Source organism: Ictidomys tridecemlineatus, chromosome 1 (genome assembly GCF_052094955.1).
Source record: "Ictidomys tridecemlineatus isolate mIctTri1 chromosome 1, mIctTri1.hap1, whole genome shotgun sequence".
In the NCBI taxonomy this organism is placed as follows: Eukaryota; Metazoa; Chordata; class Mammalia; order Rodentia; family Sciuridae; genus Ictidomys; species Ictidomys tridecemlineatus.
The window spans coordinates 12,998,169-13,025,658 of NC_135477.1; the positions used below are offsets into that span (position 1 = coordinate 12,998,169).

At 50.1% G+C, this 27,490-nt stretch overlaps 1 protein-coding gene across 7 annotated transcripts in view; it reads left to right on the top strand.

Annotated features, from left to right (window-relative positions):
• Positions 1–26,608, top strand: part of Hspa12a (heat shock protein family A (Hsp70) member 12A) — a 143,219-nt gene extending 116,611 nt beyond the window's left edge. For all 7 annotated transcript variants that reach the window (XM_040272498.2, XM_021723342.3, XM_078043439.1 and 4 more), the window contains 9 exons: positions 2,191–2,377; positions 4,446–4,550; positions 6,743–6,859; positions 14,094–14,265; positions 17,553–17,639; positions 18,158–18,262; positions 18,872–19,130; positions 21,057–21,160; positions 21,789–26,608. In XM_040272498.2, coding sequence (XP_040128432.2) covers positions 2,191–2,377; positions 4,446–4,550; positions 6,743–6,859; positions 14,094–14,265; positions 17,553–17,639; positions 18,158–18,262; positions 18,872–19,130; positions 21,057–21,160; positions 21,789–22,426 — 1,774 coding nt within the window. In that variant the 3' untranslated portion in view covers positions 22,427–26,608. The remainder of the gene's footprint in view (positions 1–2,190; positions 2,378–4,445; positions 4,551–6,742; positions 6,860–14,093; positions 14,266–17,552; positions 17,640–18,157; positions 18,263–18,871; positions 19,131–21,056; positions 21,161–21,788) is intronic.
• Positions 26,609–27,490: the final 882 nt, after the last annotated feature.

The window sequence follows — 27,490 nt, forward strand, 5'->3', positions numbered from 1 at the left end:
ACTCCAGAGGCCCTTGGGTGCCTGGGTGTCATCTCATTAGGAAATAATGAAAAGCCACTTCTACTAGACCACATAGCGCTCAGCGGCCCCTAGGATTCCATCTCTGGCAGGATCTGTGCTGCTTTCCCAGATGGAAAATAATGCCAATCAATGTTTGTCTGCTTCCAAATGTTATTTCCACAGGAGAGTCAGGCAGTGAAAATAGAAAAGAAAGAGTGAAAAAGCATTTTATTTGCCTGAAGGAGCGACCATCACTGTGGCTCAGGCCTTTGTTATTGTAGAGTCCTTGGAGGATGTTGGTTCTGCTCGAATTTTATTCCTGTCAGAACATATTAACATAACCATGATACAGACTGATAAAGGTAGGAATGAGGAATGTAATATTTTGCATTTAAATAGGAATGAAGGAATCAAAGTTTGAAGGGAAGAGCTCACGGGGTCATTACTGAAAATGTCACCTTTGATAGTAATGACAAGTCCATTTGTGAAAAGTGGCGTGTAGAGCTGCTGCCTGGCCTGGGAATCATTCCTGAGTCTCCATGCAGTCACCTCGGGGACTTTGGCTCCTGGAGTGGAAGGCTGCATCCTGATGGAGCTTGGCTGGGAAAGTGGCCAGGGATGGTTCCAGAGCCATCGGAGCAGCAAATCTCGCCGGAGGTCGGCACTCCATCTGGGCTCAGTGGTGCCGTGCAGGGAGCAGGTTTCAGCTCAGCCAGAGGGGTAGCCACCTCCCCGGGGGGCCAGGGGAAGCGCCTCATTTCCCCTCTGTGCTGAGTCTCCACCTGAGGCTGCCCCCAGGGTCGCGTGGAAGGGAGCAGCCTGGCTCCTGGCAGCCCTGGCTTCTCTGCAGTGGAGAGAGGAAGCATGAGTCACCTGCCCGCTCCATCCCACTTCCCTGTCTCTCCTTTCTTTCTGGTGACAGAGGAAGGAAGCTTCTCCGGGGTTCAGCCTACCCCTGCCCTGCTCCACCACCTGAGTCTGTCTTCCGCCTTTCTTCTGGCTCCGCCTTAGTGGTGGCCCTTTCCCTCCTCCATGTTCCCATCCCATCTTCTCACCTTGGCTGTCACTGATCTGTGAGCTTCATTTCCTGCCTGTATCTCTCCCATGAACTCTGGGCTTTTGTTCTCCACCCCTCCCTCCAGAAGTTCAACACCCCGCCCCTCCCTCCAGCTCCCCTGGCCTGGCTCTCAGCTCTTGTCTGTGCCCTCTCCTCTGGGCTCCTGAGCTTGCGGGCTCTAGGGTGCCCGGGCTCCTGCTCACGGCCATGCCCATTGGCTCCCTTCTCCCTCTGGGCAGGCTTGGCACTCCTCTGCCCCGATCTCTCCCTTCCTGTGGCTTCCAGGCCAGGCCTCACTCCGCGTCTGCCCGCTGGCTGCCTGTCCGCCCTCTTTAGTTCAGTTTGCCCTCGTGAACAGCAGCTCTGATTCTGTCACGCCCTGATCTAAGGCCTTTGGTGGCTCCCCATGATTCACGGATTTTCCTAAGTCCTTAGGGTCCTCCCCAGCCAGGGCCAACCACTTTCCCAGTCTCATTTCTCGCTTTTCCAGTTACGCAGTGGCTCTTCTCATTTACACACGTGGCCCACTCCTGACCCGTTCACCGCCAGCAGCCAGGACGGTCCTTCTGCCCTTTCAGATCCAATCTTCCTTAGCTTCTCCCGTCCCCCTGAGTCCTGCACACTTTCCTGGCCACATGGCCATATGGGCACTTGTACCTTCTCTGACCCCCTCAGACCACTTCCCTGGTCCCCTCATTTCCATCTAAGAGGGCTGGCATTTATATATATTTTTTCAAAGAGGATTCAGGCCAACCGGATGCTGTTGAGTGCTTACAGATTAACCCTCAACCCCTGCAAAATCCAAAACAAATCACCTACCTACCTGACTGAGTTATTTGAAGGCAGAACATAAATTTTCTGTCCCTGTGTCACCAGCACGTGGCACAGAGTAGCTCCTCCATAAGTACTGAACGAGAGGGTAAAATTAGAACGTGTTATTGAGCAGGAACGTGGCAATTGTCCCTTCCCCTTCTAACTGAAATCGTGTCTCTGGCCACTGGCCAGGCACCTGGACCAGAGTGTACCTACCCCTTCACATCTATGACAGCTATGCATACAGTGGGTGCTTACTCAGTGCTGCCTGAACTGGGATTTTCCAAGGCCTCATAACCTCTGCCTTTCCTTGGTGGCAGGCGATGGGAGGGAGGCGATCCTGGGGTGTCCAACCAGAAGACCCCGACCACCATCTTGTTGACCCCCGAGAGGAAGTTCCACAGCTTTGGATACGCTGCCAGGGACTTCTACCATGACCTGGATCCCACCGAGGCCAAGCAGTGGCTGTATCTGGAGAAGTTCAAGATGAAGCTGCACACCACAGGGGTGAGAGAGTTCTCCTCAGGAGCCAGCCCTGAGGGGCGGGATGTGTCCCAGCCCAGGGGCCCTCAGGTTTCTCCACCACAGAAATTCAGGCCCATTTACCTTGAACACGCGACACTTTTTGTGGGACACATAGTGCTTTCTGGTGTCCATGTGGGCAGAGAGACTTTCAGAATATTGAACTGCTCATTTGTCTTGGAAACTGGTCAGTCAGAGGGGACCCTGGCTGTAGGTTGGGTACAGGATGCTGGGCCCCCCTTCTGTCCCAGGAGTTCCCCCTTCAGTTGTTGGATTGTTGGGAGATCAGGAGCTCCTCTCTGCACAGGGAGCAGCACAGGGAGCCCCCTCAGAGGGCACCTCAGGGGCTAAGAACATCTGGGGTTCAAGGCAGTGGTTATTAACTAATCAGTTTGGAAGAAACAACCAGTAACAGCTGACACATCAAGCCCCCGCGTGGGGAAGGAGGAGCTCAGGACACCAACACCCAATTTAAGGAGGACATTGAAGCTCGAAGCTTCATAGGAAGCTGGAGTTGTTTTCAATTTGAGCATTTTCATCCCCTAAACTCTCTTCTGCAAGTCCCCGGACTTGGAGATGCAGAGAGTGATGAGGTTTGAGACCCCAGACCCCAGGTCCAGGCAGCCTGAGTTTAACTGCTGCCTCTCGTACCTTCAAGACATTTAATACAAGTCACTTAACCTGCCTGTGCCTCATTCAGCTTCATCTGTAAAATGGAGACGATGACAGCACCTTCTGTGCTCAGGGGGGAACTGTAAGGATTAAAGGAATGAAGATGCAGAAAGCTCTCAGAACCAGGCCCGGGACAGGGTAGGGCCAAGTCCAGGGCTCCTCCCATTAGCACCACTTTCCTTTGTCAGCCAGCAAACCTTTGCAGCTGACAAAACAAACGTCAATGGGAGACTCAGCAGGCAGCACCCTGCCTTCCAAGGTTCTGTGAGCACCGTACCTAGGCTCTCCATCTGATGCAGCTGGACTCTGGCCGGAAGTGACTCCTGTCATCTCTCCTGATGGGATTTGATGCTGAATGTCAGGGACTGTACAGCTGGAGGCAGTGCACTGTTGACTTCAAGTTCATTTTTTTTTTTTTTTTTAATTTAGAGCTGTGGCTTCCTGGTGCTCCCCGGCCTTCCTGAGCCTGGGGGCCAAAGGCTGGGTTATCTTTGCTAAGCACCAGGAGAGGGAGGTGGCAGGTGGGACAAGAACGTGCAGATATCAACACCAGGCTGGTTTTGTACCCGCTGCTGCTTGTCTCTCCAAAGGCAGAGCATAGTCACCCAGCCTACTTCAATCCAGAGTGCCCGTATTGTTTCCTGGCATTAATGAGCCTATTGGTCCGGGGCTTCCTCCTGGTTTTTGCTCCACTCTCTGCTCATCCTCCGCCCCACAGCCCCACAGCCCCACAGATGCTTTTCTCATCATTTTTAAAATAACCTCTGTTCACCTGGCATCTGGGCTCCACAGAGCAGTCTCCATCCAAGGACTGTGTGCAGCAGCTGCTTTGGTTTCTGGCAGAGAACTGCAGGCGGCCATATTGCGCTCCCAGTGGATTAGACAGGGCAGACCTTAAAATAGGAGCTCTTCTATTTTGGTAGCTTGGTTGGCAGCTAATCGGGGAGTGAGAGCTTCATGTCTGTTTAGAGTCATGCGTGGCAGTGAGTTGACATGAATTAGGCCTCCACTAGGGGCCTCTGAGGGTGACCATGTGTGACCACATATGGAAATAGTATGTAAATCGCACCAGGCGTGGTGTCTGCTGCCCATTTTCTCTTCCCAGCCTCTGCTATTGCCCTGAAACCTCCAGATGGTCCAGGGAGAAAGAGGGAGGGAGGGACGTTGGGGTCTATAGGGAACAACCGGAGCCTCTTACGCAGTAAAGGGACAGTGCTGCCCGGCCCCTTTGGGGGACCATACCATCCTAGTCTACCTTGTCAATTGGGGGAACACATATATGGCTCACCAGGATTGTCCAGATCTCCAAGCATCAGTTCCCAAAGTCAGAGGTGTATCTCTCCTTTGTCTTATTATTGTTTCATCCTTCGCCCCCCACCAGGACCTCACCATGGATACAGACCTGACAGCAGCAAATGGCAAGAAAGTCAAAGCCCTTGAAATCTTCGCTTACGCCCTGCAGTACTTTAAGGAGCAGGCGCTGAAGGTAGGGTGGCGGTGGATGCCTGTCAGAGCATGTTAGGCTCCATCTCCAGGTTGATGCACCTGCCAGCGAGGGAGAGGCGCAGCCTGGAGGGAGAGAGCGCAGGCTCTGGATTCAGAACAGCAGGGTGCAGCCTCTGAGGTTGCTGGTTAGGGAGGGGACTGGCATGTCTGACCAGAATGAACTCTGGTAGAATGAATCTGCCGATCACTTCCACCAAGCAGTCTGGTTACGAATCCTGCTGTATGAGAGCAGCTGGTGGAGGAGCCTGACATAATAAGATCCTCCATGTTGGTGCCTTTGCTTTGCTTTTTTTTTTTTTTTTTAATGGGGGAGGGCGGCAGTGCTGGGAATTGAACCCAGGGCTTTGTGCATGCTAGGCAAGCTCTCTATCACTGAGCCACACCCCCAGCCTGCCTGCCTTTGCTGTCCACACTCTCCCCAGCCACTGTGGAGCAAAGGGCTCCCCTCAGCCTCCCAGACAGCCCAGGGAAGCCCATCCCTCATGTCCTGAGCCCTTTTCCTGTGCAAAGAGTTTAAATTGGCCTGCGTGGTGATTGGTCCAACACATCAGCCGGCTCCCCTGCTTTTCAAAGCCCCACGAGGACTTGCAAAGAAACAAAATGTAATCATAAAAAATGGCTGTTTTATGTTGACCAAGGGCAGGGGTGTTTTAAAAATCATGTTTACTGAATGTACTTAATACTACTAGTCAGTACACTTAAAAATGGTTAAGATGGTAAATATTATGGCACATATATTCTTACCACAATTATTTATTTATTTTTTTATTTTTAATTTTTTTAAAAATATTTTTTTAGATGTTGATGGACCTTTATTTTATTCATTTATTTATATGTGGTGCTGAGAATTGAACCCAGTGCCTTACACATGCTAGGCAAGTGCTTTACCACTGAGCCACAGCCTCAGCCCCCACAATTTTTTAAATTAGGACTTTTCAGTAAACAGAAAAAAAATGTTTACTGATCAAAGAGGAAGTGAGTTCAGTGAGAGAGTGGGTCAGACCGGGGATAATTATTTGAAACAATAGGGAATATCAGACACCGTTAGGAAAAGTAATTTCTTTCTTTCTTTCTTTTTTTTTTTTTTTAAACCAGCCTGTTAATCTTGTGTCCCCAGAGCTAACTTTGATATAGAAGTGCCTTAGTGTGTGTTGAGGTTTGATCTCAGATTGGTCTGGTAAATGCAGCAGTGGGAAGGGGAAGGAAGGAAGGATCTAGCATTGATCAGAGGCTGTCTTCAGGCCAGGCATTCCACAAAATTTTCTCAGTTTTGCTCCGGGTTTGTTTTATTCTCCCCATTTTGCAGATGAGAACACGAGTCTGAGATCTCCGACAGTGACGTATCTATGGTGGCCAGTGGAAAAACCTCTGATGCTTTGGCCATACCATTTATCCTCACGGGTCCCCCAGTGCAAAATAATCTTAACTGAAAGTAGAAGGCCACGTGGTCCTCAGTTAGGTCATGTCATTCGCGCCCTTCCTGTTTGGACAGGACAGCTCCCCTCCTATGCTGGGCTTGCAGTAAGGTAGATGACACCCTCAATGGAGGCTGGCACCAGTAGTGCTCCTGCGGGTCCAGCACTGTTCTAGACATGAGACGACATGTGACAATTTAGTTAAGACCTTGGCCTTTAGAGTCCAGGTAGACCTGAGTCTGGATCTCGATTTTGGCTCTGCCACTTTCTAGCTATGCAGTGGTCACAGGAACTGAGCTTGTCCAAGTCTCAGCATTCCCATCCAGGAAAGGGGCCCAGTGAGTATCCCTTCCTGTGTGGGTTCTTGCAGAGATAAGGCCCTTCAAAGTGCTCAAAGGGACTGACACGTAGTAAGCCCTCAGAAAGTGCAGCTCTCCATCCTCCAACAACCCCTAAGAATTATCATCCCCCTGGTATAGACACGGGAACTGAGGCCTGGGAGGTTGTCATTTGTCCAATGTCCAAAGACTAAGAAGTGACCAAAGGGATTTCCCTCTGACACCTCCCTCATTTCTGAGTGGCATTCAGTGAGCTCTCTTCTTGCTGAATATTCAAAAAACCAGACTCTTGCCTCACTGACCCTGGAAAGTTGCAGAGGCTGGATTCCTGGGAAGTCCCTGGTGGGAGCTGGATTCTCACTGAAGCCTCTGGACTCACACTGCCCCCTAACCCATGGCGTGTGTCTCCCTGACTGTAGGAGCTGAGTGACCAGGCGGGTTCGGAATTTGAGAACTCGGATGTCAGATGGGTCATCACGGTGCCTGCCATCTGGAAACAGCCGGCCAAGCAGTTCATGAGACAAGCTGCTTACCAGGTGAGGGCGGAGGCCGGGCAGGTGGGACGGCAGCAGAAGGACCCAGGATGCCCGTGGTGGTGACGGTCGCCCTGCTCAGGTATCACCCAGTATTCACAGGCCTCCAAGGGGACAGAGAGGAGGCTATGGGAAGGGACTTTGAGGGTCCCGGGGCCTGGGACAACTCTCTACATCCTGAGAGTCAGTATTCTGTGTCTTCAACCTCAGGCCCAGCTGGGACCCATCACCAAGGCAGTAGATGTCCCTGAGCCTCCATCACACCTCTTAGGAGACATCCTGACCACATTTCGCAGGGGGATATTCTGACGTGGCTTGTGGCCACGTGTACGAGCCTTTCTATACAAAACCCCCACAGAGTCTGAGCACAGTGAAGCGACCGTGGAGCCCTAGTGTGGCACCCTGGGTTGGACACTCGGAGGCCTACTCCTCGCAGCATCCAGAACATCCTTGCCAACCGTCAAGGGTCGGGAGCACCCCTCCCGCACGCGCTCCCCTTTCCCGGCTGCTTCCTCCGCTCTTGCCTTCCTTTGGGAATCTGGCTCCCTGTATGGATCTGCCAAAAATAGATTTGTTTTCATAGGCATGAGAGAAAAGGGTGGAGGTTCCAGAAAAAGGCCATTTCTTTAAGATGGAAAGGGGGAAGGAGCCGTCTAGCTGTTCACAAAAGCCCTCGTCATGGAGGTAGTGTCCAAAGATGGGGCAGGGGAACACGTTGTGAAGATGCCGCCCCGTGCTCAGAGCTTTCCTCGGGAAGGAGATTCAGGATTCAGGGCTTTGACTCACAGTTTCCAGGCCACAGGAAAGCTTGAGCAACAAGTTTGTGACCTGATAAAGGGTCAAATTGTATTTTTAGCCTGAATAAGAAAAAAAAGAGGTGCAGTTCCTGGTCAGTTCACCAGGGCAGGTCATCCCAGGATGACCTCTCTGAATGGCTGAGGCCCTCACTGGAGAGCCTGAGGAGGACACCAGGCCCCGGGAGGGCTTTGGAATAAAAATGGTCCCTCAGAAAGGAAAGGGCCAGCAGCTCCCGTCAGGGACAGCTGTCCAGCCTTGTGAATTTGCTTTCTGAAGCCCAGAGGCACCCTGTAGGCAGGGCCTGGCTTTTCCATACTGGGGGACATTTTCTGGGCTTTAACCCTTGATGATTTTGCTTTGATACTTGTGTGCAGTTTACAGTGGCCCAGTGGATTTAAAGATGGCAGAGATCGTTCTTGCCAGATCATTAGTTTATTCATTAGACACGCCCACAGGCCTCTGTGTGCCTCGACTGTGGCAGGCCCTGGGTTCACCTTCTGCCTAGACAGGTCCCTGTGCACAGGTGGCTCGTGGCGGAGCAGTGTGGGGCTACAGGGGGTGCCTTAGGGACATGGCTGTTTTGTAGCCTTTTAGGTGGTCTCTTCAGCTTGTCTTCTGAAGAGTTCCGGGGCAGAACCAAGTCAGGCTTGCTACATTGCTCCATGCTGTACCACCCCGCCATTGTTATATAGATAAAAAAGATACTATACCTATACCGTGAGAGTGGATTTTATGGGTCAGCTTGACTAGGCCAGTGAAATGCTCAGCTATCTGGCTAAAATTTATTCTGAGGGTTCCTAGGAGGGTGTTTTAGATGAATTTGACATTTAAATGGCTAGACTGAATAGAGCAGATGACCCTCCCTTGCGTGGCTGGGTGTCCTCTAACCCACTGAAGGAATGAGTAGGGCAGAGGACTGACCCTCCACTGAGAGGGGAAAAAAGCCTCCTGCATGTGTTTGAGCTGGGACACTGGGTTTTTTCCCTGCCTGTGGACTGAAACTGAAATGTGGCTCTTCCTGGGCCTCCAGCCTGTGGCCTCTGGATGTAGGATCCACGCCATTTGGATCCCCTGGGGCTCCAGCTTGCTGACTGCAGATCTTGGGACTTGTCAGACTATAACTGGGAGCCAAATCCTTCCAATCAGTCTCTTTGTATGTATCTCGACGTCCTCCTGGTTCTGTCTCCCTGGAGAACCTGGCTAATACAGCACCTGAACAAAACCCACAGTCCTCAGCCCAGCGACTACTGAGCATGTTCAAAGGGCGTCCGTCTGCCCACAGAGCATCCCACCAGACTGACTTCAGGCATGAGAACCTGAAGAATGAGGTAGGATGGGTGGGCAGTCAGGGCAGCTGGGGGACTAGGCACCTCCACTCTGCTTGGGTGGGCCATGTGGAGACCCTTCCAGGCTTATGGAGGCTTCCCAGGTACAAGTTCATGGCACAGTCACATAGGGCTGGGCTTCACCCTCCCACCTGCCAGGTGCAGGGGAAAGAGGGGCAGAGTAGACCTGGGATGGCCCTCTGCTCACTATCCTCTGGTCTCGATAGTGAGTCACATCTTTGCCCATGAGGCCTGCAGAGCCATGCATGGGGGTATATTTCATCTATGGGACTGCCCGGACTTGTGTGGTCTCAGTGCTTCTTGAAGAAATGAGTCAAACCTCAATCTTTTATAATTCACAGACTCAGGATACGTATAGACTTTTTGAGAGCATTGGTGACAAGACGGTAGTGGAAAGAACAGCTGATCCCCCTTCCAAGGCCTTTGGGAAAGATCTGGAACCAGGAGAGAGTTCTACTGGACTGATCTAGATTTTTCTAAAGGCATCTTGCCTAAAATGTCTAACTGTAGTAGGTTCCAGAAACCTGTTAAATAAATGAAGTTCCCATATGTACGATGATCTCATCTAACATGGAGACGCAGCTTGCATTTGCCTCCTGGTCTGAACAAGCTGCAGTGAGAAACAGTCCTACCAGGGGACAGAAGTGCGTCACACCCAGCAGTGGTGCAGCTGTAGCCCTCTTTAGCCTGATGACAGGCCGGCAGAGCACTTACCAGTTCTGGCCGTTTTTCTCAGCTATGGACACAGTCTCTTGGCGGATCTTCCTGGCAGATTGCAGAGGAGGAGGGCTGTGGAGCTGAGCAGTCGGGGTAAACACCCACTTCCGCGGGCTCCCCAGGGCCTTCCCCTGCCGAGTGGAGCTCGAGATCACAGAGCGAGGCTCTGAAAAGCCACTATGAGGAGGCTGCTCTTGCTGGCCCAGATTCCCAGAGGAGTCAGTGGGGGTAGCAGGTAGCACGGCTCCTGGTTCAGGCACTTTGTAGAATTCCCAGGTTGCGCCTGTGGAACGTGTGTGTTCAGCAGAGGTAAGGGTCAGAAAAGTGCAGAAGAGAGGCTGGCTAGAGGGCTGGTCGATTCATTGCCTTTTCAGCTGCCTCCTGAGCACCTACTATGTGCTACAGGTCGAGGAGACCTGACCGATGCCCTTAGAAAAGGCACTGTCTGTGTAGGTGGAGACAGAATCTGTGAAGTGTGCGGCCAGGGCCCCTGTGGAGGGACCCCTCACAGTGGACGAGGAGCAGTGGGGTACCAGTTCCGAAGGCAGAGTCAGTGAAGAGCATGTTCTGCTCCAGCGGACCTGGCCTGATCTCAGGCAAACAGAGCCACGGGTCTCCAGAGGGCTGCGGCTGTGAGTGGCTGCAAGAAACAAAAGTTTTCAGAGTCTGGCCCGTTCCCTCCTGTTCTTGGAATCTTAAGTGAGTCTGGGACTCCTCCTGGGGAGATGGGATTTGTGCAGAACCAGCTGCCTGCCCCGCCCCCACCCTGCAGCTCTCCTCTGTGGCACTGCAGGAGTTTGTTGGTGGGAACAAGGTCCCTCTGCTGGGAAGTGTGACGGACGGGGTGCTCGCTTTGTCTGGTCACCCAGACACTGAACAGCCCCTTTCTGACCTTGCTGCTTGCTCCCCTCTGGAGTGGGCTCCTCTTTACCCCTCGTCTGTATCTTCTCCCAGATGCAGTGAGGAACCCCTGTCAGGAAATGTGTCACAACTATTGCCATGGAAGCCAGGCCAGGTCAGCTGGGGAGGGACAGGACAGATGAAAGGTGTCCCCTGCAGGTCCACGCAGTGCTGTTTGGGGCAGACTGGGGTGAGCTTGGTATCTCTTTTTGATATTAGGATATGGGAGCGTCCCCACTGCCCTGCTGGGTTGTCACCTGCACACCCAGACGCCCTCCTGTTGTGTCATTTCACTCGAGGCACTTCATGCCTCTGGACTTCTTGATGTGATTTTCCATGGCAAGATTTTCCCATCTAAGTCGGAGTTCCCGCTTAGAATCTCAGGAACAGGGCAGGCAGAGGAACCGAGAGTTCACAAGTAGCTCCTTCTCCCCTCCTGTCCCCTTCTGTCACAGCACAGGCCCTTGTCTCTGTCTCTCTAGGTTGATATCCCAGACAAACAGTGATGTGGCCTTTGAGTCAGCAGGGTCTTTGCCTGTGTCCTTTAACACCGAGTCTCTGGGCTGCACCGTGGGGCTCTGTCCCCACAGTCCTCACCGCCCCCGCTGCCTAGATTATTTTCTCGTCTCAACTTAGCAAGAGACTGTGATCCATGCAGGCCCAGCTGTTCCTTGGCAGCCCATCTTCCCTATTCCCTGTCCGTGCTGGGAAGCTGGCCTCCTGCTCTTCCAGGAGGCCCTTGATGCACCAGATGCAAGAATGGAAACTTCAAGGCATGAGCTGTCCCTTAGAAGGGTTCCTTCTGGTCTTAATTTGGATTTCTTCTTCTGGGACCCTTGAGACTCAAGAGTTTGAGGTTTCTTGGTGGCACTGCACATGTGTGACCCACACCCTGTTTCTTTGGGCCCCTTAACTGTCAACCACCTTAGTGCTGAAAGGATGTCTAATGTGACCCTGGGAGAAGGTGAAGCTGGGGAATGGAAACTTTTAATTGCTTCAACAAGCAATGGAAAAATCTCTTCATGCTTTAGTCAGTGGCCTGTGGACCAGTGTCACGTCAGGGTGGCCCTGGCCTCTTCTATCACTGGACCAGGCTGATGGGCCTCCGTCTGCCTATGCGGGTCCTGAGCAGCAGGGGTGGAGGCTCCCTGTGGATGGTGTAGGACTTAGGTGTGGCTCCCATCTGGTTTTATAAAGCCTATCTTCCAGAAGGGGCTCTGCCACTTGTGAGACATTTGATATTTACGGAGTGATTTTCTGTCACCAACATGCGGTAGGACACCATCGCCGATATTTCCTTGTGGGTGTGGTTGTCATGGAGAACTTCTGACAGCCCATTCAGGCAGTGAGTCATCTGATACTGTCCCAGAGTCATTGGTGAAACACGGTGCCTCAGAAACGTCGAGGAGGGAGTGTGAGAGGCACGGGAGAGTTTTGTCACGTCCCAGGGCTGGCTGGGGATCTGTAACTAGAGGCACTAAGAGCAGGAGAGCCAGTAGCAATTTAAAGAGCCTCATCTGCAGGTCTCATGTTATGGGTTGGGTCTGGAATGCCCCAAAGCTCAGGTGTGGAATCCTGGGTCCCCAGGACGGCGATGTCCAGAGGTGGGGATTCTGGGAAGTGATTGGATGATGACCTCATTTGGTGGACTAATAATTTGAGTGGACTACTGGGTGCTGGTGGAAACTGTAGGCAGGAGAAGCATGGGTCACTGGAGGGTGTCCTTGAAGACTATATCATGTCCCTGGCCTCGTCTTCCCAACTCTGCTGCTGGGCTGCCATGAGCTAACAGCTTCCCTCTACCACACCCTTCTGCCAGACTGTTCATCCCCACCTCAGACGCAGTGCAACAGAGCTGGCTGACCATGGACGAAAACCTCTGGAACCAAGATAAATCTTTCCTCCTTTAAGTTGTTCTTGTTTATTTTTTTATCACAACAAAATGCTGATTAATATTGCTCCAGACCCCAGCCTGCGCTGGTGCCACCATTTAAGGGTTGGACACCTTCCAGCAGGACTGTGCTGCTTTAACACTGAAAGTCTCATGTCCTAGGAAATCCCCTTGTTCTGGGCACTCTGGGACAGCTGGTGCCCCTACTGCTCTGGGCCTTGGTCTTTGTACATTAAGTGGAGGAGGTGGACAAAGTCTCCGAAGGCCTGTCACATTTCTGATGTTCTACCTGAATCTGCTTGTTCCTTGCTCTTGATGGACCCTCCTCAGCCCCTCCAACCATGGCTCTAGGCCACTCCTCCTGAGGAGAGGTTTTCGTGCAGGCACGACATTAGGAAAACTTCCATGCCTGGTCCATGGGAAGAATCCACTAAACCTTGAGGGTCTGGTGTAGAAGAGGGTTGCAGGAAGGGGCTTCCTCCCAAGTGGATATGGCAGGAGGGCAGGTGTCCTGGGAAACGTCAACAAAGCAGCACAGTGGTAATGAGAACCATGTGTGCTCTGTCTCTCCTGTTGGCAGCCAAGGAAACCCCGTGCGCCTGAGCGGCCTCCACTGTGGACCTCCTGCTCCAGCTCAGGGCCGTAGGAGGTGGCAGGGATCTGGTTACAGGCCAGGCCCGTTTCTCTGAGCACCTTCAGGAAGGTGGTCCTGGGGCTTCATGGATGGCCCTTCTTAGGGCCTGGAAGGGGCTTGACTGGGACAGGTCACGTGTCACAGAACTGAAGCATTTCTGCCTCCTGGAGGCTAGGATCCCAAATGCAGATGGAGACCACAGATGAGAACTTGTTTACGACTATATTTGATATGTATATGTAATATACACTAGGAAAAGGATAAAGGCTTTGATAAGATACTTGCCGATGACTGCCCATATTTAGAAAATGAGGGATTCCTTGGGGTTCCAGGAGGGGCTTCCTCATCCAGGAGTGACTGCTTATACATTTCCCCAAGGAGGCAAATGGCAGGGCCTCCCAGTGCTCCACAGAGAGCAGATCAGATCCTGTGCAAGTCAGATGCTCGCCTAGCTGAGGTCTACAAGGTGGGGTCTGCTGTATCGCCCACTGTCACCAGGGAACAGATCACCTGCCTCTGACCTGGGATGATTTTCAAAGTTTGGAGACTTTTGTAACTCTGTCCTTCCCACTTGGTGTAGAGCCCCATCTGCACCCTACAGCCCAGAGTCACCCCGCCTCCTCCCTGGTACTTCTCAATTCTGGGCCAATCAAGGCCCAAGTGCAAGAGGTCCTGTGGCCAGAGCCTTGTGTTTCTTGAGGGTGCTTGTACAATTTCTTTAGCCACCCTGAAGTGTTTGGGGCTCAGTATGCCAAAGTCGGCGTGGGACTGTCCCAAACATGCAGAGCGTGAGTGTCCCTTCCTTGGGAGTGTCAGACCAAGGAGACAGCCACAAAGCAGCACAGTGGTGACAGGAACCCTGTGTGCTCTGTCCCTCCTGTGGGCCACATGGTATCTCTGAGCCAGCCTGCCCAGGGAGGCCCGGTCCCAGCCTCAGCTTCTGTCTTGCAGGCAGGCCTGGCCTCTCCTGAGAACTCGGAGCAGCTCATCATTGCCTTGGAGCCTGAGGCCGCCTCCATCTACTGCCGGAAGCTGCGTCTGCACCAGATGATTGAGCTGAGCGGCAAGGCGGCGGTCAATGGGTACAGCGCCAGTGACACAGTAGGAGCGGGGTTTGCACAGGGTACCTCTGCTCTCTCTCTCCCTCCCTCCCCCCGCCCCGGGTGTTTCTCTACCTCTGATGATGTTAGAGGCATTTAATGCCATCAGGAAGGATCAAGATACCTTAGGAGGAGGCTGGCTTTAAGCCTCTCAGTGTCAGCCTCCCTTCCTGGCCTCTTGGAGGACTAAGCAATGGTCACCTGGCATATCACCCATAAGTGCCTGGAGGGGCTTCGTCAAGAACATGAAGGTACCAGAGAGTTGTTCATCAAACCCGGGCCTCATGCTCTCTAGGCAAACTCTCTACCACTGAGCTACACTCGCAAGCCTCAGCTTTCTAGCCCTGGATCTTTCTTGCCTACTAGCTGATTCTCCCTCTAATCCCAGTTTCCTATTATTATTCCCTCCGTTAAGACTGTCCATTTATTTCTGACTCACTCAGTGGGGCTGCTTTCTGGGTGATGAGCTCATTGTGTGTCTTAGCGGAGGTTAGAGTACAGATGGAATGGGCTGACCTCCTGGCCAGGGGAGGCTCACTTAGCTGTGGGAAGAGCACCCACTAGGGGAGGCTCAGGGTGAGTATTTGGAGGAAGTTTCCTTTTTAATAGTTATTTTTCAACTAGTTACCTGCATGCAAGTGGGTCACAATCTTGGTCCCCAGAACTGTTTTCCCTGGTGTCCAGGGCTCTGTGGGCCTCTTAGGGCTTCAGCGTTTGCAGACAGACTGGGTCAGGGACAAAGCACCCCATGAGCATGGGTGCCAGTGGGTCCTGGCTCCATAGTTGTAGGCTCTGCTTTATTCCCAGATGAGGACCAGGAAGCCTGCGTCAGTGTCCCAAGGCCCTGGCCTCTGCTGACTCTGAGAAGATACACATTCCTGCCCCTGCATATGGGCGTCTTTTCCAGGCTGCTCCTCTTCCTCTTCACAGGGGCAACCGCCCTGGGGGGGGGGTCTCCTCTTTGCATTTGAATCCCTGGAGTTAGGAGTCTATAAACCTCAGCCAGGAGGCAGTAGTAGGCTTGTTTGTCACCAGGCTGCTGCCACAGCCTGCTAGGGCTGTGTGATAGTGCCTTAGAGCTGATTTCCCCAGAGATAATGAAACAGGCTTCCCTTTAAATCCTAGGCCTGGATTACCCCCTAGTCATGCTGTAGCTCCCCAGGGGAAGTCGAGGCTGGCCTTACAGCTCACTAGGTCAAACACGGTAGCACTGACATACTTGGGACAACATGTACATGTTTAGGTTTCCTTCTTTATTGTTTTCATTGGAAAAAGGGGGAAAGACTGAGCTTATATCTTACATGTAAATTCTCAGTTGTTCATGAAAAGAAATTCATGCCAGGATCAGCTAATTCTGGCATAGCTCTCCTTATGTCCCCTGTGAACAGGACACATTTTGGGGAGAATCTGATTTCTGATCATGGCATTCCCCAAGAGCTCAGTTTTGTGTTTCTTCTTCTTTAACAAATCACATCTCCCCCACAGGGCTCTGTGTCTGTGTCCTGTGGATCGTGGAATGTGCTGCTCTCTCTGTGTGCTCAGAGGGCTTTCTAGATTTTGAAATCCTCAAATTATTGGACACCACATTTCCGAGGGGCCCTAAGGCAGGGGATCTGGTGTCAGCCTTGCTTTACAACTGGGAAGCCTCTCCCAGAAGGAGGGGGTGCTGCAGCAGAGCACTTATTCAGGATGCCCGAGGTGCTAGGAGGCTCCCTTATGAAGGGGGTCCAGTTAGGCCCCAAGGAGTAGAGCTGGCATGCAGCTCCCTGAATGCAAGGTTTGCCATTGGCGCTATTTTATTGTAAGGATGAGATCAATAAAGGACACCGTTGTCTCCCCCACCCCACACACAAACAATAGTGGGCTTAATCTGCCTGAAAGAAATAGGATAATTTTTTGAGAGCTCAGTACGTGTTCTGTTCGCCTCACTTGGCTGTTTTCATGAAGGCCCTCATATGTGTCATCTAGACTGTCTCAAACAGCAGATGCCCACCGCAAGATCTGTAACAGAGGTTCATCCCAAGGAAACAGGAAAGAAGCCCTGAGTTTGGGAGCCCTCCTGGGAAACTTCCCACTCCAATCCAACCTAGGCCTTGAGCACTTGGAGTCAGCCAAGCTGACGGGGCATCTGAAGTTCTGATCCCCAGAGAAACTGTTTTGCAAACACTGTGCTCCTTGCAGAAAGAGGATTGCGGGCCAAGGGTGCTGTATTGGGTAACCAGCAACCAAGGGCAATCCAAAGTCAGCAGCACCAGCTCAGGAACTAAAAAAATCCCAACAACAACATGGTGGTGGGGATGGGTGGCAGAGCCTTCTTCCTGGTCTAACTCGGTAGTTGTCATTTGATGAGCACCAGGTTTCATAGTAGGTGCTTTGCCTTCAATATCACCTACTATATGCCAAAAAGGAACTGAGGCCAACTATCAACATTCCCACTTTATGGATGAGGAAATGAAGCTCAGAGGAGTTAAGTGATTATCCCCAACTCCCACCTTGGCTGTGTCCTTTCACAGTGTCTTTCTCATTTCTAACATCTCATTGTTCTACTTTATCAAACGTCCCTGTAAATCATGAGTGTGACAGGGTCTGTGGGTTCATTTTGAGCTGCAAGACAAGAGTTGCAAGTCCTTCATCTCGCCTGACCTGGTTTCCTCATCTGAACAGAGGACGGTGGTTTGTACCCTATCCTTCTCATGTCCCAGCAGCCCAAGCCACAGCAGGGCCTGTGGACACAAGCAGAGGTTGTCCCCAGGATTGGTGAGCAAGTGCCAGGACAGGCAGAGTTCAGATGCCACCTTGTGGCTGAAGCGCCACCTTGTGGCTGAAGAGCACACTGGCTTCAACAGTGTCAGGAAAGGGCTCAATCCATTTACCTGAGATCCAGATGGCATACTCCACTTTCCTTTGAATTGGACAAAGTTCCTTGATGTGAAGTTGTTTAACTGGGCTCACTGCAGCCTGATTTCCAGGGCTTCCTCCTTGGGGCAGTAAAGCTGGGACATTGATTTTATTAACCCATTCCCCCAAAAATGTCACCAGAGGAAGGGAAAGTCATCAGGGTGAGCTTTCAGCCAGGCACAGGCCAAAGCTGGCCAGGAGATGAAGAGATGAAGGCTGGTGTGAAGATCCACCTTCTCTTGGAAGAACTGGCTTTGTGATTCCGAATGCTGTTTATTAATTGTTTTGATCACCTATAAGTAGCCGTGCCATTCCTGAGCCTCCTCCTGCTGTTATCTCTGCCAACTGCAGATGACTGTCTGCATTTTCATGCTTCCTTACCCATCGTCCTTTTCTTTCTATTGGCTGCTAGCTAAGGAACACGTACGGCGTAATCGTCAGAGTCGGACCTTTTTGGTGGAGAATGTCATAGGAGAAATCTGGTCAGAGCTGGAGGAAGGTAGTATTCTTTAACATCCTTTGCCCTTGCTAAATTTTATGTATTTATTATTTTTTGTGTGTATGCTGCTGTTTTTGCACTCCCATTTGTTCCTTCTGCACTGTGGGAAAATGTTCAAAATCAGTGGGTTTGGAAGGCCACTCACCCAGGTGGAGCCCTTTTGGGAGCTATAGTTTTGCATGTTGTAAAATCATGCAGACTCTTCCCAAGAAAGGTAGGAACCAGAACTCCCTCGTCCTGGAGTAAGTCTGGTGTTCAACAGCAGGTAATGGTATGTGCCTGGTATGTGGCATGGTGTGACATGCGTGCTTTGGTCATCCAGAGCCCTCTTCTGGTTCTTCATCATCCATGCTTCGCTGGCCCTCTGAATAACCTGCTAGGCTGCTGATGAGCAAAACCATGTGCTAGCCAGCAGTGCCAGTGGTGCTTAGCTGGGTAGACCAAGTTATCATCCATCAGCTTGTTTCAGAACGGGTTGACAAGTGGTTCTATGTAAATAATGGCTGTGTCTGTACCAGGTGACAAGTATGTGGTTGTGGACAGTGGCGGAGGCACCGTAGACCTGACAGTCCATCAGATACGGCTACCCGAGGGACACCTAAAGGAACTGTATAAAGCAACAGGTGAGCCACAGCACGGCTGGTTTTCTCACCCATGAGCCCTTCCCAGATAGTTCCAATTCACTCATTTCAGACTCTTTTCTGAAAGTGCTTCTTTCTCTTGCTGTCACCAGCCTGTGGGACCACAGGGGGTGCAGGACATTCACATCTCCACCAATAGGAAAATGCAGTTAAGTGTTCTTTTAAGCCCTAACCACATCCACTTGAGTTTCAGCATTAGGTGAGTCTGGCCAAGGGAGCTTGTTTCTGAAAGTTCTGATGTCACCTATGATTTAAGAGCTAAGGCCAGCTTTCTACGAGGTCTCACAACACCTCATCTGGACCAAGGGCACCAAACTGAAGCTTGTTCTTGCTCCTATTTAATTAAATGTATTGATCTTATTTGAAACATAATTGATTTAGACAGACTGCTGATGATTTCTGTGGGAAAAAAAATAACCTCTGCATATGGAGTGAGAACCTAAGGGTTCTGCAGTCCGCTGGCTGAGGGGGTCCAACTTTGCATTTCTTTGTGCATCAGAGGAGGACACAGTGTGGGCTTTTTTCTCAGAGTTTGGATTTGGTTTCTGGTGGTTTTTGACATCATGGGCTCCCATTTCATTCCTGACCCAGGTGGACCCTATGGATCCTTGGGAGTAGATTATGAATTTGAGAAACTTCTGTGTAAAATATTTGGAGAGGATTTTATCGAACAGTTCAAAATCAAGCGTCCTGCAGCCTGGGTCGACTTAATGATTGCCTTTGAGTCTCGAAAGAGAGCCGCTGCTCCAGACAGAACCAACCCTCTCAACATCACCCTGCCCTTCTCCTTCATCGACTACTACAAGAAGTTCCGTGGGCACAGCGTGGAACACGCCTTGAGGAAGAGCAAGTGAGCTGGCTACCTTGGCTTGGGACGGTCTCGGGTGGATTGTGTTGGTCAGAGGTGGGAGGGTGGTGAGTTCCAGTCCCACACATTTGCTGTCTTGGGCAAATGACTTGACCTCTCTACTACTCAGGGTTTTTGTTTTTTAAATCTGGAAAGTGGAGAGAAGAGTTCTGCTTACCTCCTAGTGTTGTTGTGAGGATAAAACCCATTCATAAACATTAGGTACTAAGCACATTATTTGAGACCTGAAAGGTGTCACCTTTGTGCTAGTTATTATGTTTTCTAAAGAATATCAGCTTTATGATAACAGGGAAGTGTAGTTTTGGTTACTGTTGAAATCCCAGTGTCTAGAAGAAAAGCTGGTACATAGTAGAGACTCAATATAATATTTGTTGAATAAATCCCATGGGAATCTGGGTTTCCTGCTTCTCTGAGACCCTTGGTTACAAGCAAGTATTTGTTGTAAAATAAATGTATTAGGAAGATGGTTTTAAGCTGAATTTTAAAAAAAGACAAAAATCATAGGTTTTAATAACTTTAAAGTTTTTTTATATATATATATAAATATATCTCCATATCCACAGGGAAATGATTACTACAAAGAAATTTACATATCCATCACCTCTCATAGATACCTTCCCATGTGGAAATGAAACTCCATCACCCAGCTTCAGGATTGTTGGCTCCCACTCAGCCTACATCTCACGACCCTCTCCCTGTTATTTTAAAGCAAATCTCAGGTTGTCATCAAATCCATAAATATGTCAACAGATGGTTCTAAAGGAGATGAATTTTGAATTGTAACCATGACATCATCACACCTAAAGTTAATAATTCTTCGATATCAAATATCCAGTTATCATCAACAGTTTTTCCAACTGTCTCCTAAAGGTTTTCCAATTTGCATCAGCATCCTAATGAACTCTCGAGTCTCACCTGGTGTATGGGTCCCCCCCCTTTTTTTTAATCAGATGACAAAACTGGTTGATTGGGCTCGAGAGTTTCCTACAATCTGGGTTTTGCTCACTGCATGCACTTGGTGTCCCAGAGATTTTCATTCTGCCCCTGGTATGTTTTTGCTTACAGATAGACTTAGTGGTTTAATTGGATTCAAGTTTGGATTTCTGGCAATCTACTTAGCAGGTGGTGGTATTTCCTATTGCATCCTATCAGGGGACTGATGAGCATTACCTGGGTCTGTTGATTCACTGGGTGACCACTGGGTTATCATCGGAATCGACAACTCTTTAGTTAGTGTAGCTGGAGTACTCCAACAGGGACAAAGTTCTGCCCTTTGTAGTTTGGTTGCCCAGTCTGAACAGGAGAGAATCTTGATCTTCATAACCTGCCCTGTGAGGGGGTGAGGCAAGTGCCATTATCCTTGGCATCAGAGAAGACCAGGCTCAAAGAAAACAGAGGCCAAAGTGCCTCAAGTCCCATAGCTACTAAGCCGTGGAGCCAGCCTGGAGCCCAGCCACCTAGCTTCCCGTCCAGAGCTCCTGCTGTTCCACACTTCTGCTTCTAGACGTGTTGTACGTCCATGCCATGGGACAGCTGCCTGGAGGCTGAGGAGATACGCCTCAGCACACACACTTGTAACTTATGTAGCACAGTGAAGGCATCTCGTGGGCCTTAGCACACTGTCGTCCAGAGGGCAAGCACTTCTTTCCTTCTTGCACTAGACTTTGGCCTCCATCATCCCAGGGGAAGGTTGGAAGCAAAGAGAAATATAAGAGGTTACGTCAGTTCTTGAGGTTCTGAGGGTCCGGGCCCTGGCAGTTGAGGGGGTTTCCAAGGGTGCTTTTGACTTTGAAAGTCATTTCTGCCCCATGATGTGACCGATGTTCTGCCAGGGCCCATGCCAGAGCCCAGCAGCCCTGGCACCTGCAGGCACTCACTCTTGTTCCCGTCTGTGTCACCTTCCCACAGCGTGGATTTTGTGAAGTGGTCCTCCCAGGGTATGCTGAGGATGAGTCCAGATGCCATGAATGCCCTTTTTAAGCCAACCATAGACAGCATCATTGAGCACCTCCGTGAGTATCCGCGGGGCTTGTCCAGCATCACCAACCAGTACCATGCAGTCGGGTTGGCAGGGGATCTGGGTCTGGCGGCCACAGAACTGGGGGAGGTTGCTGGACACAGGCTGTGCATCCCTCTCCTACTGCAAAGCAGCTGAGAACCTGTCCTGGGCTTTCAGTTTGGTCCCAGAGGTTGGAGAGCTGGGAGCTCTGAAGCCCTGTCATCCAACAGCCACTCTAGGGGGCGCTTCCTGTTTGTGTGACCAGGACAGATTAGGAATCCTACCTACTAGAGGAGAAGGAACTGTGGTGAGAACCAAGAGGGCCACCAGAACCTGGCGTGGGAAGTGATTCATTTTGGAGAGATTCCTTTCTCCATAGAAAGTTCCTCTTAAGAGGTTCACCGCCTCTCTGTTCAAATGGGCTTCTACTCCGCAGCTGCTCTGGCCTTTACGGCTGAGCACACTGGTGTGAAAACTCCTTTTCTACGAAAGACCCACTTGATAAGAACTCAATGGCTCAGACCAAGCCAGGCTCCCAGGGGCCCAGGTGGTTCCGTCTCTTCCCAGAGACGAGCAGCCTGCCTCTCCCTTGCCTGCTGGCTTTTGCTGGTGTGACCTTCCCACATCTTCTTCCCTTTCAGGGGACCTGTTTCAGAAGCCGGAGGTTTGCACGGTCAAGTTCCTCTTCCTGGTGGGTGGCTTTGCCGAGGCGCCCCTCCTGCAGCAGGCAGTGCATGCAGCCTTTGGTGACAAGTGCCGGATCATCATCCCCCAGGACGTGGGCCTCACCATCCTCAAGGGCGCCGTCCTCTTCGGCCTGGACCCCGCCGTCATCAAGGTGCGCAGGTCCCCGCTCACCTACGGGGTGGGCGTGCTGAACCGCTACGTGGAGGGCAAGCACCCGCCCGAGAAGCTGCTGGTGAAGGACGGCACTCGCTGGTGCACCGACGTGTTTGACAAGTTCATCTCTGCCGACCAGTCGGTGGCCCTGGGAGAGCTGGTCAAACGTAGCTATACCCCGGCCAAGCCCTCCCAGCTGGTCATTGTCATCAACATCTACAGCTCTGAGCATGACACCGTCAGCTTCATCACTGACCCAGGGGTGAAGAAGTGTGGCACGCTCCGCCTGGATCTCACAGGGACCAGCGGCACAGCAGTGCCTGCCAGGAGGGAAATCCAGACCCTCATGCAGTTCGGGGACACCGAGATCAAGGCCACAGCCATTGACATAGCCACCTCAAAGAGTGTCAAAGTGGGGATCGACTTCTTAAATTACTAACCATCCTTCCCTGCCGCCTGCCCCTAGGACCAGCTCATCTGCATCTGCTGACCTTATCCTTGACTGTCCTGACCTTGACCTTGACCCTTGCCATTGCCCACCTGAACTTTAGCAGGAGAACAACCAGGGTGAGAAATAACTAGGGATTTTTGGAAGGTACACTGGAGTCAGAAAAGCGGTCAGAAATTACGATTGAGGTCTAGGAACAGGAAATTCAAGGATCCTAGAAGCGCAGCTAGTTTTCACAGGTACCAAAGTGGTGCACCAACCACCCGACAAGGGGATCGGTACAGTCTGCAGCAGTGGTGGAGCCTTGCTTTGAACAGATCTCTGCCAAGTAGAACTTAGAATGCCCTATTGCCTTCTTTTTAGATTTGAAATGAGATCTTTGAGTCAGGAGAAAATCTTCGTCTGAGATCTTTTCTTTTTAGATTTTTTTTTTCTTTTTCTTTTTGGATAGCAGTCAATATAAAATGCCACCCATCTGTAGTCAGTTTCTTCTCATCCTGGAATGAACAGCGGTGACTCAGAGGGAACTTGGAGCATCGTCAGCTGGTGGGAGAAGACTGCCTACACTGGGCGCTATTTTAGGTTCTGAGATAATTTAAATTCCAAGAAGGTTTGGGGAAAAATAACTATAGCCTTGGCTACCCCACTAGGATTTTGGGGAGTAGGAATGCTAACACCTCAGCTTTTCAGCAGGTAAAAATTTGCTTTGATGGAAAAAGATATTGAAGAGTTGCTGCCTTACACCAAATCACAGTATTCATCCCTCATCTGTGGGGGATACATTCCAAGATCCCCAGTAGAGACATGAACCCCCCCATAATACCAAACCCTATATATACACACACTATTTTTTCCCCTATATCTCCATATCTGTGATAAAGTTCAATTTATAAATTTGACACAGTAAGAGAATAATAGTAATAACAAAATAAGGAAATTGTACAAAACAACTGTAACACAATTTATATGAATGTGGTCTCTCTCAAAATATCTCATTGTACTCTACTATATTTTTGGACCACAGTTGACCATGGTAACTGAAACCGTGGATGAGGGGAAACTACTACAAACGTTGTGATCTAACTCACAGAATGCCAAATCCTGATTTCTGAGTTCAAAAGTAATTCTAGTGAATCTTGGAGGAATTCACTGTGAGAACATGAGGCTGCCATGGCTTTGTTCACATCTCCTAGTCCCCGACTCCAGAATAGCCCTTAAACCTTGAAAAGCATCCAAACTTTAAATGAGCCCCCATTCTTCCTGCTCATCTCCATCCCCCTGAGAGTTCTGACCATTCATTTCCATCTTGGGAAAGGAATACATTGGTGAAATATCAAAGGAGAGTCTGTTCTATGAGATGCTTCATTGAAAATCTCCAGTTTTTCAAATCCATCTAAATTCATGTATAGATCTAGACTTGATGAATTAAGCCAGTTGTTTTCTTTTCTCTCTCTCTCTTTTTTATTAGAGCTTTATGATCATCGGGTCCATCCAGACAAACTCATACAGGCATGGATATTGATTTTGGTTCATGATCCCCCCCTTTCCCTCTCATCCTCCCTCCCTCCCCTCCCCATTTCCTTCCTCTACTAACTTCCTTTCATTCGCCTATGAATTTGCACTTGATGGTTTCTTCTGTTGTCCTTTCCTTTATTTCACTCTGGCTTCTGCATAGGAGAGAAAACATCTGACCTTTGAGCTTCTGGGCTTGGCTATCACTTGGCCTGATATTCTCCATTTCCCCCACTTACCAAGCCACTTCTTCTCTAAAGCAGGTCTGTGGCTTGCCTGCGTCAGAATCGCCTGGGTGCTCGCTTAGAGCAGGTTCCTGGATCCCATCCCTTTTAAGCAGAAGCTAATTTGAAGGGGTCCAGAATCTGCATTTGTAGTGTATACCAGAAGTGAATGGGGTTCAGCTGGAATTGGAGAATTCCTAACTTTGTCAAAGCTGAAGCACAGGCCACAGCCTGAGCCCTCTGTTCTTCCCTTCGGAGTTTTCTTAGGGAAGAGGGCGGACCCCAGGCCTTGTCCTCTTGGTAAGTGGGGTTGGGGCTCCGTTAGTCACCTAGGATGGCCCTTTAAATTCTCACTGGGTGGTCTGGCAGGGAAAAGATGTCCTGAAAGGCAGCCAGTGGGTCTGCATTTTTCCCTCCCCACCACCCAAAGTCAGTTTTCGCCAACATTCAGGAGCCAACTGAGGACAGAGACTCAAGGATCTGAATCACAGTCCTTCTGGTCTGTCAAAGCAGTCTTTTCCACCTGCTGGAAGTCATTCCGATTTCAAGTCACTGAAGGCATGCATCGCGAACCGAGAACGAGGGAATGCGCTTTGAATGCAAGTTGGATTCGCAAACCATCACCACGGCCAATATGCAGATTGTGAGCAGCACTTCGGGTTTCTTTTTAGCCCATCTTCTTTTTCACTTCGCCTGCTGCAGATTTCCCTGCTAGAAAGTGAAACATGAATAAGGCACAGAACTGGAGAAAGCCAGTTCCCTAACTTGAGTCGTGGGATTTCATAGCCAGGCACCAAGGTGTGTTTCTCGGGGTCTCCTGCTGCCTGCTCTGCTTCAGAAGCTTAATGTTGTGTGTCCCTCTTTGGTGTTGCCAGCCACAGTCTGCAAATAAGACTTTTCCATTTAGTTATGAGTAATATAATTTTATGTACATACAGTGTTGAAATCTTGTATAGAATCTTTATTTCTACAATATGTTTTTCTTATTTTAAAAAAAGGAAAATGTTCTTTGATTTTTGTTGATATCACTGCCCTTAATATTTCATATTTTCATTTCTTAATTGCTCTCACTAACCACTGATTTGCACCGATACCAAGTGATGGATTATGTGTGCAAGACTGAGCATTAGGCAGAGGTGCCCTGGGGTCAGCTAATACTCTCAACACCTGGACCACTTGGATCAACAGCTTCTTCAGTTTTCGCCAACTTCCACATGCACATTCTTTCCAAAGATTCAGGAGCTATATTTAAGGGAGCGTAATGTATCAATTCTCCTGTCCAGACTTTGAGAGCTGAACATTCTGGTTTGGTAACCAAACATGACTGTGCAGAAAAACCTATGAAAACTCTTTGCATTCTGTTGGGTTGTCAACCTGTACTTGTGGGGCAAAGTAGTGACTCTGAGGACAAAGTGTGGTCCATGTGTGGATGTTTTCAGTACACCAGGGTCAAAGGCAGGAATCAAGTGGTACATAAACCGAGCTTTTCTGTTGGGTAAGGATGAGGCAAGTCCCTTGTTTGCTGCTAACGCAAAGCTCTTCCTGCCTTGAATTAAGGATGTCTCCTTGTCTACTAGTTCTCTTCGATGAACTGATAGAAATCTACGGTGTTGGCAAATTGATGATAGAGAAGGGGTGGCAATTTTGCTGGACTTTCTTCTGGCCCCAGAGATGTAGCCCTAGTAATCCAACTCCTTAGACAAGACTCCCAAATCCATCCCTTTCCCCTATTGAAATATTTTAGAGTAAGAGCACTGGATAAGTACACTTGGACACATTTCCTAATCTTAGAAGGTTTCTAGAAGGCCTGTGGTCCTGACCCATTACTCAGTTGCTCCTGGCATATTATTTGATAGTCACCTTTCTTGGAAGCAGAGTTGTTGATGTCCTTTGTCACTGCCTTTTCTGTATGCAGGAGGCATTAATGAATGACAGGCAACTTACAGACATGATAGGAAAGAGGAGGAATCACAAGAGTGTATTTGCAGAGTGTTGGCTGAGTCCAGATTACAGAGCCTGCCCCACCCTTAGAATGTTATTTAGACCAAGTTTAGCTTTTAGAGTCCAGGTCTGGTTAATTGCCAGGGTAGCAAAGAATCGCATGCACCAATATAAACAGGAGTCAAATGCATTATTAGTCCAAGATCAAACTTCACATTGTAGAGATGTAATCGCCGTGAGTAAGCTGCCTACAGATGCTGGGAAATGACTTAAGTGGATGACTAGTATAAAAGTCGTTGGCCATCCTGTCACTAACACCTCTCATCTGCTTGAATTATGGAACACTGTTCTACAATCTCAGCCATTCAGGGTCTTGTTCACTACAAGATAGATCCAAACTTCACAGAATGTCGCAGCAGTTCACAACTGGACAGGACTGTGTCTGCAAACTCTCTTATCTTCACTGATGTCTAATAAAGTAAAACTCTGGATCTCATATGGCCCAGGATTTTTTTTACCCCCACTTTGTTTTTGTATGTGGAATTCTAGATGGGTCATTACTGATGCCCTATCCACCCCATCTCCAGGATGATTTCCGGGTCTTTCCTAGAGGGCAATAAGCTTTATTAACAGTCATTCCAACATGACTGGCCCTTCCTTTCCTGGGAACCAAGGCTCCATTCATGTCCACAGAACCCTGTTTTCTTCCAAACAGGAAGAAAGTAGTCTAGCCAGCAAGTAGGCCCATATGCAGAGTGGCCACGGGCAACTCCACTGCACCCAAATGAAAGTCACTAAAGAACACAGAAGGCCTGGGACAGTGTCGTGCTCACTGGAATCCTAGCAGGTGAAACTGGCTTCAACTAGAGCCTTGGGATGCCTCTAGAATCCACACTTGGATCACTCTGAGTTGCCTCTAGAAACTTCTAGAGGGCCAGAGGTGGGGGTCCTAGGACCACAAGAAGGATAAAATTGGTGGTTGGCTCCACCTGAAGTTCACTTTCCAAGAGAGTGGGGTGGAGAAGGCTGGGAGGTGTCCCCGAACCAACTTCAGAAGGTACTGGGAGAGCAGTAGTGCCACTAGGCAGTGGGGCTTCGGCCATCCTTTCCCTGTCTGGGTCATTGGGCAGCATCTTGGTGGATTTCAATCCAATGAGATGCAGGTTCCAGCTCTCTTCACCCCCATAAATTGCGGCTAGAAAGGGATGACTCGACTTCCCAGGCATGCCTTCATTTTGGTAAATTGCTCCTTTGTTTGCACCGGGCACCTGAAAAGTCCAGCCCCTCCTAGAGACAGAAAGGGGTCAGGGCTGTGCTGGGCCCAGCCAGGCACCCGTTACTAGGCCACTGGGGACACAAGGCCTCGCCTCCTCCTCAG